At 37.4% G+C, this 12,783-nt stretch overlaps 1 protein-coding gene across 2 annotated transcripts; it reads right to left on the minus strand.

Annotated features, from left to right (window-relative positions):
• Positions 1-3,707: 3,707 nt before the first annotated feature.
• On the minus strand, positions 3,708-8,853 carry asb10 (ankyrin repeat and SOCS box containing 10). 2 transcript variants are annotated; one of them, XM_005807597.2, is made up of 5 exons: positions 8,393-8,853; positions 7,132-7,399; positions 5,769-6,273; positions 4,831-4,944; positions 3,708-4,378 (listed from the first exon to the last, which is right to left on the minus strand). In XM_005807597.2, exons 1-5 carry the CDS (start codon positions 8,715-8,717, stop codon positions 4,193-4,195), a joined length of 1,398 nt encoding a protein of 465 aa, XP_005807654.1. In that variant the 5' UTR covers positions 8,718-8,853; the 3' UTR covers positions 3,708-4,192. The 2 variants fall into 2 exon arrangements, with proteins under 2 accessions (XP_005807654.1, XP_023190774.1); XM_023335006.1 differs by lacking the exon at positions 8,393-8,853 and adding an exon at positions 7,586-7,864.
• Positions 8,854-12,783: the final 3,930 nt, after the last annotated feature.

Raw genomic sequence — 12,783 nt, forward strand, 5'->3', positions numbered from 1 at the left:
CAACAATTGTTCCCCGGAGAGAGGTGCTCTGTGCGAAATTAGATCCAAGTAAAAGACACTTATGCGAGGTCAACTACGGCGTGGACGCGGGGGCACACCGGCCAAAGTCAAACCAGGGTTATTTGAACTGAATATGACGAGAACTTTAATGTTCTTTTCAAAGACTAAACAATGCAGACATTTTCCTTCGCCGCTTCTCTGGTGAGAGTAATTTGTCTCCAAAGAGATGCACATGGCGGAATGACAAAAAAAGGGGGAAATAAAATCCCTCCTCTCTTTGGTTTAAGCACGGGTTTAATCGCAGATCATCTCACGCTTTAAATGGCAATGGAAGCTGATGATGATTAGCCCTATTGAGTCCTGGGTGCCCGGGCTCTCCAACTGGTCGTCTGATTGCATAAGGACATAAACATATCAGCGCCGACTCTGATTAGCTGCTGAGGGCCAGGCCAGGCTAATTCTTATAATTGCAAGTGACTTAAGCAGTACCTCTCTTTGATCTATTGAAACCATTTGAGAAGAACCTCACCTTTGTTTTGTTTTTTTGGTTATTGTTCTAATAAAATCTAATACGCACAAAAATGTGCGAGTTTCTATTTTATTTTACTTGAATGGTCACTTTCAGTTGTTATTATCAAATAAGGACATTTCTAAATCCTTATATCTGGTCAATAACGACCTGATAATAACATTTTATTTATGCACAATTTATAAAGCTGAAAGGAAAATTATTGGTTGTTATTAGAAATAGAAATGAAATTTATTTTCCAATGGGAATATTCTGGTGTAACAGCAGCAAAGTGACACGTAATCGAGGAGTGTAGATTCACACAAAGAAAATATAAGGATATGTAAAAAATAAAATAAAGAATAATATGTTGCACAGTAAGGACATAAGTTCAGCTTAAAATACTGTGCACTGATGAAAAATGCCATACTCTGATTCAATGAATGTACAACTGAGGTTATTTTTTAAAATGTAAGAGAATGTGCATGTAACAAAAGACAACAATCTTTTTACAAAATAAAACTGCAAATAACAGGGCTGTGAAAAGTCTAGGAGATTTTTTTTAATGAGAAAAGTCTGCAAAAACAAAAGAGCAGTGGAAATAGTAGGGATGTAAACAATTTTTGAGTTTGCTGGGACTGATGGTGGTTAGATAAAGTTTAACACCTACTGGGAAGAAGAATCTCCTAAAATACTCCTTTGTGCACTAAGGTTGCAGTAACCTGTCACTGGTCTCTTCATGCATCATTCAGGATAGAAACATTTTTCACCTGGTTCTGTGACAGATTATCATCAACATTTGAAAAACACCTCCAAGTGTAATATGTAAAGTTTGCATATTTTTAATCAAAGTTCTTAATACAGTATATCTAATGTACTCATAACACCTACTTTTAATGCGTTGCCTGCTTCCTAGTGACCAAAATGTTGTCTAAATGATCTAACGATGCGACTCAGATAAACATATCTATATCAGAGTTTCAAAACACAACTTTTAAAAGTGAGCTTAAATTGATCTACTTTTAGGTTGGTTTGTTATTTAGTTTTGCTAAATTCCCAAATAATCAGATAAATTATGTTGTAGGTAGTTTTTTATTTCCTTTAACATCAGAATATGCATACACTAAGATCCCTTTAATCAATATGGTGAAAGCCCACATCATAATCTCATGGCTTTGTAAGCTTCTGATTGGTTAATTCACAATACCTTACATATAGGCCATGTCAATGTAATTTTAGACAACCCCTCAAACACACTGCTTTGTTTTTGTAACGTCAGGAAAAAATAATCTAAATAAATCAGACAAGAGCAGGAGACCTCCAGTCCCGTTCATTCCTGGAACAATTGATAGATTCCTGAAAATGTCAAATTTACTTGATAAAACAGTTATATGAAAATAGAAATACTACAGGAATTTTTAAGGTATGATTGCAGGCATAAAAATTGTATGAAATGAGTGAATCAATCCCAGAACAAAATCAAAGGAATTGTGAACATGTGTGTGTGTGTGTGCATGTGTGTTTGTGTTTTGCTGTCAGAAGTGCTGGCTAGGATCATTAGAAAACATCAGTCAGGAGTTAGTCTTTCAAATGGTCAGTGACCCTAAGCATATGGCCAAACTATTGGCTTCAAGACAAAAGAGTCAATATTTGGAATGCCCATCACAAAATCTGATCCCGGTCTCATAGAAAAGTGGGAAGATCTGAAGAGGTGTGTGTGAGGTGGCCTATAAACCTGACTATTGTGAGAAGATACCCAAAATTTTGGCCCCAAGTCATACAGCTTAAAGAGTTATATTAAATAAATAGGAAATGTAAGTGTATTCACTTAAGTTTTATCTCATTATTTTGGGTCTTGACTAACTGAAAGAAGAAAAGATTTGATTAATTTGACTTGAGTGATTAAACAGTGATTAAAACACTGTGCAGTATATAGAATGGGTAAAATAAGTATTGAAAATGTAACTTTGTTTTCCTAGAGAACATTTTTTTAATATTTCTATTTTGACAGAAAAAATCTACCCTAGTTGTTAGCAACAAAGTCATCCTGACAAACGTAGGAATTGATGCAAACAAGCTAAAGGGAAATCATGTGTTTTCCAGGCACATAGTGCCATTGATCATGTTACATTGTTACCTTCAGTTGTTATAAAAATGCTATATATGTCAAATATGACATAAGAAAATTGACCTCGATATTTAACACCTTGAAATTGAGCCTCTGTCTCTTTAAAAACTCCAGCTCTTTCTGAAACTCTGCCTTCAGGAAGCCATCACAACAGTTCTCCTCTATTAACCCTTTAACAGCATTTTTACCAGTGTTGCACTGAGAATTATCTTGTATAATTAGCTCAGCAGATACGTAGAATATGCAGAACCAGACTTTCTTTAAGCATGGTGTTTGCGATGATATCTAAAGATCTAGGATTAGACTCATCTGACCAGATGGTATTCTCCAAATACTGGGAGAATGCTAAATCCTATATAGCAAACTTTAAACAAGCTTCAATAACCTTTTTCTTCAACAGTGGAGTCTTGCACAGTATAAACAGTTACCAGGTCCTTCTGAAACTCTCTGTGAGTGCTATTTGGGTCCTTGACAACTCTGTCAGACACCTTGTACAGGTTCAGTCTATACTGAAATCATGGCTTCGACACTCACCAGAAACTTCTCAGAAAACTGAGGAATTTAGAAATGCAACTGTAACCAAAGCAGTTAGCTACAGCTATAACCAATGCAGTTGGCTACAGCTGTAACCAATGCAGTTGGCTACAGCTGGGTACCCAGCTATATGTACTCAAATAGCTGGGTACAAATAGTACTGTACCCAGCTATTTGGGTACAATACTTTGTACCCAAAGTACTGTACTTTGAGTACAATATTTGTACCCAGAGTATTGTGCAATACTTTGGGTACAAGAAACCGTTTTACACATATATTTCAGTTAATATTAAACCCCAGCATTTGTGTAAAATTTGGTAATATGAATTGCAATGGTCTGTCTGTCTGTCCATCCGTCCTTTTCTTTTGCAGTTAATGTCCTATGTTCTGGTTTAGTGTTTTTTGCAAAAATATAATTCTGCATCATGGAACAGAGACATTTAATTTGAAGACAATCTGAAGACAAGAAATACTTTAAAAAACTGACATCATACAAAGATACCATTTTTTGTCAATCAAATAAGCAGATTCACTGGTCATTATGGAATTAGTTTATTTTATTGTAAGTCTAATTTTGACTTAAATTCCCCTAATCTCTTATTACTGCCAGAAACAGTACTAATACAGATATTTATGGAAATCCTTAGTGTACAGGCTATAATTTCTGGGTACGGTGTATAAAATCACAAACAAGTTATTCTCGTCATCTGTATATGCAAATGAATAAATAAATTTAAATTAGCAAAATATAAAACAAAAAATAAGAAATCCATCTCCTGCTTGATCAGTTATAGTCTATAGCTCCCTCTTGTGGTGGAAAAACCCCAGTCGTTGTGCTGAAACAGTTGATCTGGATTAAAAGTGATTGCAAAAAAAACAAACAAAAAAAAAAAACAAGCAGCTGCTGCTTCCTCCAGAACAAGCTGTCATTATCTAGTTGTGAGTCAATAAAACTTAATTTAAAAGTTAAATAGATAAACCATCTAGCTGCACCCACCACTCTTACTAATATGACATTCTTTCAGTGCACATATCCTCTGCACTTCAGGAGTAGGTAGTCCTTAATGAAGGTTGGCAAATTAAGCTTTGGGACCACTTTGTGAACTCGGCCCTCCAAAAAGCTCCGGAGTCTGTAGCGCGCCAAGTGCTGCAGGGACCGAGGAGTCATTGCTAAGGAGAAGATGGACTCATAGAAGTCTTTGTGCTCCTAAATGTATGAAAACACAAATTAACACAAATCAAAATGGCTACATTGATAAAAGGAAACATTTATTTCTAACAAATAATAAAAGTCTGAACTTGACTGCACTGTTTGATGACTAGGAGCAAATTGGAATGCATGGAATTGACTTTGAGTGTATGTTTGAATTTGAACTATTTTCCTGCAATGTGCCTCAAGAAGACATATGTTGTGAATTGGCATCATGAGGATAAGTTGGATTAAATTAAATCAAAAGCCTCTTCGGTAAAATAATCTCACAAACATGCGAAGCGCTTTGAAAATATTATCTTTGGTCATGCTGTGAATCATTATCAGATGTTTTGGCTGTGCAAGTACTAAAACAGCTAAATTAAACAATGTTAAGAGACAAAACATTTATTAAAAGAGTAAAAAACACAAAGTTCTGTGCTATGAAGTTAATAACTTAAACAACTTGCCTTAAATGCATCTTCAGGCACAGACTCAACCCATGTGTCTGTGACTTTCAGGTGACTATAGGCATTCAGGAGAACCTCGATAGTGTGCGGAGATTCTGAGCAGTGCTTCAAAACCTTAACAAAAAACAAAACAAAAAACACAATAAAGCTCTAAAAGCAAAACGATAAGATTTGTGCAATGATTTAAGTTCATGAGCGAGCTCTGTGACTGTAGAACTGAAGAAATAAAGTAATTAAACACTTGTGAAATGAACAGATTGGTCTTCCCTCCAGGGGTTTAACTGGAAATTATGCAATTAGTGCTAATTAATCTCCTATTAACACTTGCCTAATTAGGAACCAGGCATTTTGTCTAGTGCACGTGGGTTCACTGATAGTTGTAGTCTGTTTCCCGCAGAGAGTGCCACACTTTGTGTTGTGGCATAAAATGGTAATGATTTGAATGTGATTTTGTGAGAGTCTGCAGTGAGTTTCAAAAGTCACGCTTTAGGTGTTACATATGTGTATTGATTATTTGTGCACAGATTGCTGGCTTGCTAAATTATTATATATTACTATAAGAATGAATCTGGACTTGATTGTTCAGTAATATTTTTGTTATTGTAAAGAGGCAATAACAATCTTTACAATAACAAATTCTTCATATGAAAGGTAAATGGTATAGAGTCTAGAGGACCCAACATTACTTCACACTACATTCAGTCAATTTCCTATTTACTCACACATTCACACACTGACATGATATTTAAATATCCTAAAAACTGATTTCTGGGATTTCATTGGTATTAAACAGTTATCATCAAAATAGAAATAAATGCTCTGAAGAAATGTTGCCATGAATCAACATAACACCTAATACATTTTTAAAAAATATAACTACTGAAAATATAACCTTTTGATAATATTCTAATTCACAGATGCTTGTCGCTGTTTCTTACCACAGGGAGAGCACCAGGCCAGACTCGAATGGAGCCATGGTTGAGCAGAGCACGGACAATCCTCTCAGGATGATGGGAGACCTTGTAGCAAACCACCTTCAGGATGTTGTGCATGGGAGCTTCTCCACCATAGTCCATATTGTTAACAGAGCTCCCCTTAGCAAGCAACAGATCCACTACGTCTGGATTGGCATTCTTACAAGCCATGTGTAAAGGAGTGTGCTTGTCCTGATCCTTAGTGTGGACGTCAGCACCCGCATCCAGCAGCAGCTGGCACACCTTCAAGTAACGTGCGAGATCCTTGATCTCCTGAGGGTGTGCACAGGCTGCATTCAGAGGTGTGAGACCCTCATCGTTCTGTTTGTCCACAGCCGCTCCGTGGCGCAGGTAGAGCTCAACGTGGTCATGGAGGCCGTGCCTGGCTGCGATGTGTAATGGAGCATCATCTTCATCTAGAGTGCAACCGTTAATTGTGGCACCATACTGAAGGAGATACTTGGCACATCTGCCAACAGAATAACAGAAAGCAAGATAAATTAGATCACTGGATTCCAAACTTTCTTTAAAATGATCTGAAATACACTAACAGTCACGTTACTGCAGATGAGCTTAAGTGGCCCTTCATTAGCACAATCTATTATGTTCTCATTTAATGTGCTCAATTAAATAAATTTCCCAATTAAAAAAAAAGCTGTTATAAGCTGAACTGTTCTCAGTCTCAAACTAGTACCTCAGTGAACAACTTAGTAAGCAATATAAGCATTCAACACCTTAGATGATAATAATGTTGCTTCTCTGCTTAGCAAAAGTTGTTTGGATTTTGAGGAATTGTTTTATTATTTTTACATCCATTTCATTATGATTCCACAGGTTTTAAGTGAAATTTAGTTCTAGATTTCCCTTTGGCTGTTTGAAAACATTCATTTTATTTTGCAAAGCAATTCTTTGTTTACTATGGATTTAGCCTTGATGTTGAAAGATTTAACCCCTCATCATCTTCAGCTTTATAGCAAAGGCCAATTTTTTGGTCAAAACTGATAGGTGTGTGAAACATATTCATCTTTGAATTTAAGCCACCTTGACAAAAAGGGTGCATCTGAGGAAAAGTGTTTTCACAGCATGATGCTGCCACCACCATATTACACTGTGGATATGTTATCCTCTCCATTTACTTACTGTCCTTTTTATAGAGCAACCCTGAAGTTTTGCTATTTAAGTTTTTAAAAAAAGGAAACCTGCTCCTTACTCCAGACAAAAGGAAAATGCACAATACACATGTGGATCATAGACACTACTTTTGAGAACTTTCATCAGCTGCTTCAATGATGCTGTTGGCCTCTTTACAGTAATTTTTCATACTTACTCAAAGGACTCAGAGCTTGTGCAAACATGCAGAGGCATCAGCCCGTCTTCTGAGACAGCATTTGCATTCGCTCCGTAGATCAGCAGCAATTTGGCGCATTCTGCCTGGCAGCTTTCACAGGCCTCATGCAGCGCAGTGGTGCCTCCAGGAGCCAGGTCTACATTTGCCCCACGTTGAAGCAGGAGACTCAGGCAGTCTACAAATCCTCGACCTGCTGTGATGTGAAGTGGCGTTGTCAGCTCTTGCTCATAAGTCAGAGACCACAGTCCTATAAGCAGAAGCAAAATGAGAGTTAGGGTACCATAAAGTATTAAAATTAGGAGAATTGTTAGAAAGCAGAAGACATGTTGCAGGAGGTTTAAGTTTTTGAAATGTTTTTGATGACATGCCCCATCGCAGTGCCACCAAATTTCCACAATTTAACTTGAAATAAAGAAGTTATTTTAAAACCTACTGAGGCCTCTGTAGTTAAATCTGAAGTTCTTCCACTCTTCTAAGTTGCTGGTGTCATAAATGGCATCAATGAGGTTGCTGTACTCATCGTCGTCCACAATGCTGAGGATAGTCAGTGCATCGCCCACAAGCAGAGAGTTCCAGAACTGGAGAACGCAACCCGTGGCCTTGGCAGTGGCAATAACATCTTCACGATACTTCTTTGGCTTTTTCCACTTTATTTTAGGTGCCAGATAAGCCATATTCAACCTAACTGTGTTATTGTATTCATATGTCAGTCGCCTAGTTTCTAGAGTATGGGGCACTAATGGGGGTTGTTTGTGCAGCAAGAGCTATTTCAGGGAGGTGTTACATGATACTGTGGTTGACCTGGTGAACCTCAGCCATGCAATGGCATGGGAAGCAATGACAGTGCATTTCAAATAAGCAGCTTTATTTTTAGTTAACTCACTGAAGGCCATGCAGAAAGGGATTTTAAAAATGAAAAACCAAGATGCTTTAGATTATTTTAAGAAGAATTAAAAGCATTGCATGGAATGTCACAGGGAGGCGTTTTAAATAACTGTTTGGCCTGACTGTGGGCTGAACATTATGGTGCCTATAAATAAAGCCTCATGACTTGCTTCTATAAATGTAGCATGAGTGTGTGTTTGAACACAAGCATCAGGACAGCGTCCTTCTTGTTGCACACCAAAGTTAATTTTAAACAATTAAATATTTTGGCAGTGTTATTTATTATCTTTAGAAAGAATAGCTGTTAGGATTTTGACAAACCATATCAGACCAACTGAAGACCAATGTCTCTTACCTTCTCCCCGGGCCATCCAGCGCATCTCCCCTCCCTGTGGCTCAATGATAAGGTTTGCCATGGATCCTCTTGGAAAGAAACGCTTCAAAGCCTCCACATCTCCTGTATATAAAGCATTGTGGATGACGACATCTTGGCAGACGGTTGGTCGCCGAGCGAAGGTGGACCTCCTCTGTGCTCTTTCCATTGCCTCCTTCTTCAGGATATAGCTGCTGAGGTGATGGGTAGCAAGCTGTGTCTTGTAATTGTGCCTCTCCAGCATGTCCTTGTCAAGTTCGAGAGAACTCAAGGCCGTGGATGAAAAGACAAAGCTGTCTTGGGACATCCTAAGTTTGTAGAGAAAAGTTCTGTTGTTTTATTTTTTAAGATATGTAGGACTGAGTGAGGGTGTCCAAAAAGACCTGCCTCATATCTGTTTTTGTCTTTGAATGCTTTGGCTGCAGTCCACTTCTGCCTAGCAGGCTGTCCACAGGGTTGGTTCAGAGTTGTTTTGATATGAGACCCTCCCTGCCAGTTGGGCTATTTTTATATTTCACGTGCCACCACCCATACTGTTGTTTGTTTCCAGTTGGTCATGGAGTGATAGGTTAAAGTTTTCTCAACAAGAGAAAACAGTCACAAGAAAATAAGGTCTTTTTTTTGGTCCACCATTTGAATAAATGCTGCAGCAATGTGGTTGCCACAAACTGTGCAGGTGCTCAGAGACACCGACACAGCTTGAGACAGGGGTAAAGGTTCACCTTCCAGCATCAGCATGGCAATGACCGTAAGCCCACACCCAGAGCTACAATTGAATATTTTAAATGAAAGCAAATTACATCTGTTCAATATGCCTGAAGTTGAGCTAATTTACAGTGAAGAATTTGCAAAAACAACTCTCTGTAGATATGGCAAGAAAACAGTGACATACCGTCTTTTATTGCATTTACAACTTCAAATCTTTTAGTGTTTTAGTTGTAAGTCCGTCAAGTAGATTAGACTTGAAGTTGTAAGTGCAATAAAAGATACATCTACTAGGTATTGATTCATGAGCTCTAAATAAAAACAGACCTAAAACATTTCAGAATTTTTTTGTCAAAAAAAAGAAAGAAAATTACCACATCTTTTTTGTAAAGTGATATAATATGGGAAGAATTAAGGGCTGTGACATAGTGACCATCCATGAATCCTGATTGACTCCAGTCAAAAAATGGAGAAAATAATGCCTAACTCAGACATATGATGAAATAATTTTTGGCATTAAAGTTTGTGTAAGATTAGATTAGAATGCCCTTTTGTAGGCTCCTTCATGTAGTTTACAAAATGTCTTTTTCTGCTCAATATGTTTTTTTCCCTGAAAGCTCTAATGGATTTTGTGTATCCACATGGCTCCCTGCATTAGAACATTAGGCTGAATGACTGGCAACCGCTGTGTCACTCTGCCCCACGTGTAGTGTTCTGATGACAGAGGGACGGTGCATAATTAAGCCTCTTAAGCCTACTCACTAGGCATCTGATAAACATCGCTTTTGACTGATGAATGACCATTTTCTAGTGATAGAAACTCTACCAAGCAGCTGCATAGATGGTCATAATTGTGGCTCAGAATCACCTTTGAGTTATTTAAAGGTTGATTAACATATATATTTTTTATACAACCCTCTGTTATATTTGATCCACAATGCATTGAAACATACACACATATTTATCCCCCTCTGCGGGAGGAATATAAGCAGATATTGGCAGAAAATAAGGATTGCGCCACAGGTGGAGAACATGAAAATTGAAGAGGATTTTACCTTATTTTGCATCTGAAAACACAGAGGCATAGCAGCATGTCTTCTGTACCTTAATGACTGTTCCTGTATGGAAATCAAGGTCATTTATTTCATGTTACAGTTTGGTAATAGATGCCACATTAAACAGAACACGAGTAAGAGTTTCAACTTTGAAAACACACATTACCAAAGAGAGAGACTAGGAATATTGTTTTTGCGGCTGGAGTACATCCTTTTAAATGATATACATAATGAGTTTATAATATGCATCTGGGCTACCTCCTCTCTACTTTGATGTCTTCCAAATGGCCCGGGTGTCATCAGCAAAACATGTAGGCACTTTCCTGCCTCATTGACTCCCAAATGTATTTTAAATATCATTCCTGGTAACGCAATTATTTAAAACGCTGAACTAAACACTTACTAATGGGGAAAAAGACAGCCACTTCGATAAATTCATTTCTCATATGGTGGGCATTCGTGTTTTGTATCTTTCCTTTTTTCCTCCTCTGTGAAGCGGAGGCAACTCTGATGACAAGAAAAAAAATTGCAGCAGCACCCCCTGCCCTCATAGCCCCCTGTGGACATATTGGATCTTTAGTTTCCTAATATTACCCACCAGTAGGTGCCTTTTCAAGTTCTTCTGCTCTGTGGTCAACCACCTTTCTGTCCCCTGGGCAGTAAGAGGCTGGACATCAACAGCAGCCTCTGATGAGAGCCAGCCACTTCATTTATGCAATCATAGGCAATTAGTTCCCTCTGATTATGAGGCCCTTAATGCTATTTTGAGTACTGTGGCACACATTAATACAGGAAGAGATTAAACTACAACCCTCCCACCACACGGAGCAGTCATTTAATATACTGAGAACATAATGAAATGTACACAGTAATTACAGTAATATTAAATGCTAATGGGCTTGCAATTGGATCTGCTCTTAGTTTAAGATGGAGTCAGAACAACCGAAGAGAGTCGAATGCCATAATAGCACGGAAGTGCTCATTTATTCATCAGGTGCCTCTTAGTTTTTTATGATTTACATGTGAGTTTTCTGTGAGGAGCTACAGTATGAGATGGTATTGAATTATTGGTTAACTCAGTATTGAAGGGAGCAATTAATTTGCATTTTGAACTGCCAAGAAAAAAAAAGTACAAATCATAGTCAGAAAGTCTCACTTCTACATCAAACTATTTTATCAGACTTGTATGTAACACACAATGAAGAAGTGCATTAATGGGAATTGGAAGGGAAAATATTCCTTGTTTTCAAAACTACAAAGAAGATAATAGAAAAATATGCATAATTGTTGTGTCCAGACCCACTAGAATCTCCTTTCACTACATTTACACCATCAAGATTTTTTAACCTTGCCTCTAACAAGTCGTGCAGATATAGACAATGAATTTATTTTCCCAGTTTTTTTCCCCTTGTTTTTCAGAATTGCCCAAGCTCAGTCAGATCAGATGAATAGTATATTTCTTCAGCAATTTTTAAGCCTTGTCAAATATTTGTCTGGACTTTGACTTGCCCATTCTAACAAATAAAGTTGCTTTGTTTTAAGTCACTCAGTAATGGTTCTGGCTGTATGTTTAGGGTTGCTGCTCTGCTGGACAGTAAACCTCTATTCATACGTCAAATGCTCAAGAAACAAAAGAATCCTTACAGCCATTGCCTTGTACCACAGTGGAGATGGTGTGATCTGAGTTGTGCGTAGTGCTAGTTTTCCCTACACATTGTGTTTTGTATGTAGGTCCAAAAGTGAAATTTGGTTCTGACAATACCAGATCATTTTCTTTCATGTTTGCTGTGTTACATGTATGGCTTGAGGTAAACTGAAAGCCATACTTTCTGTTGATTTCTTTTTATCCCTCTATAATAAAGTCCAGATTTGTAGAGTGCACCATTAATAGTTAGATGGTCGATAGATTTTCATACCTGAGCTGTGGATCATCTAATGTTCTGCCGGGTTTCTTGGTCTTCATTATGCTATTTGCTCAATAATGTTATACAGAAAACTTTTAATCCTGTCACAGAACAATTGTAATTTCACTAAGGTTTAAATTTTTCAAAGTGGGACTCCATTTACAAGTACTTCTAAAGTCAATTACGTTGGATTTTATTGGGGGGTATCAAAGTAAAGAGAACTGTATGCATTTTAATATCAAACTTTTAAGATTATTATATATAAAAGATGTTGAAAACCATGTATATTTCAATATGATACGCATATGCAACGCCTGCAAATTCAATCATAAATGTGTAATGTTAATGTAAAAAAGTGTGAGAAAAAGGTATGAATAATTCAGCATTTTTGCATATATTAGATTACATTCAGTAAATGAAAAATAAAGGGCACTAGAAGTTTGCGTTTTGGTGTTGCAGCAACTCATAGGGTACCATGGAAACATGGCAATAGATAATGAGCAACCCTAATTGGCTGCTGGCATTTTGAGGAGCTGGTTTCTGATTTACATCTGTGATTATTCTTATTTTAACAGACACATTGACATGTGCTTTGGGAACTTGCTGCTGTTAGAAGATTCTCAGATAAACAATCAAGGCTGGTTTATTTCATTTGATTGTAAGCATCCACCACAGGAGCTACACAGAGAGCACCATTTGTAAATCGTCT

Source organism: Xiphophorus maculatus, chromosome 6 (genome assembly GCF_002775205.1).
Source record: "Xiphophorus maculatus strain JP 163 A chromosome 6, X_maculatus-5.0-male, whole genome shotgun sequence".
In the NCBI taxonomy this organism is placed as follows: Eukaryota; Metazoa; Chordata; class Actinopteri; order Cyprinodontiformes; family Poeciliidae; genus Xiphophorus; species Xiphophorus maculatus.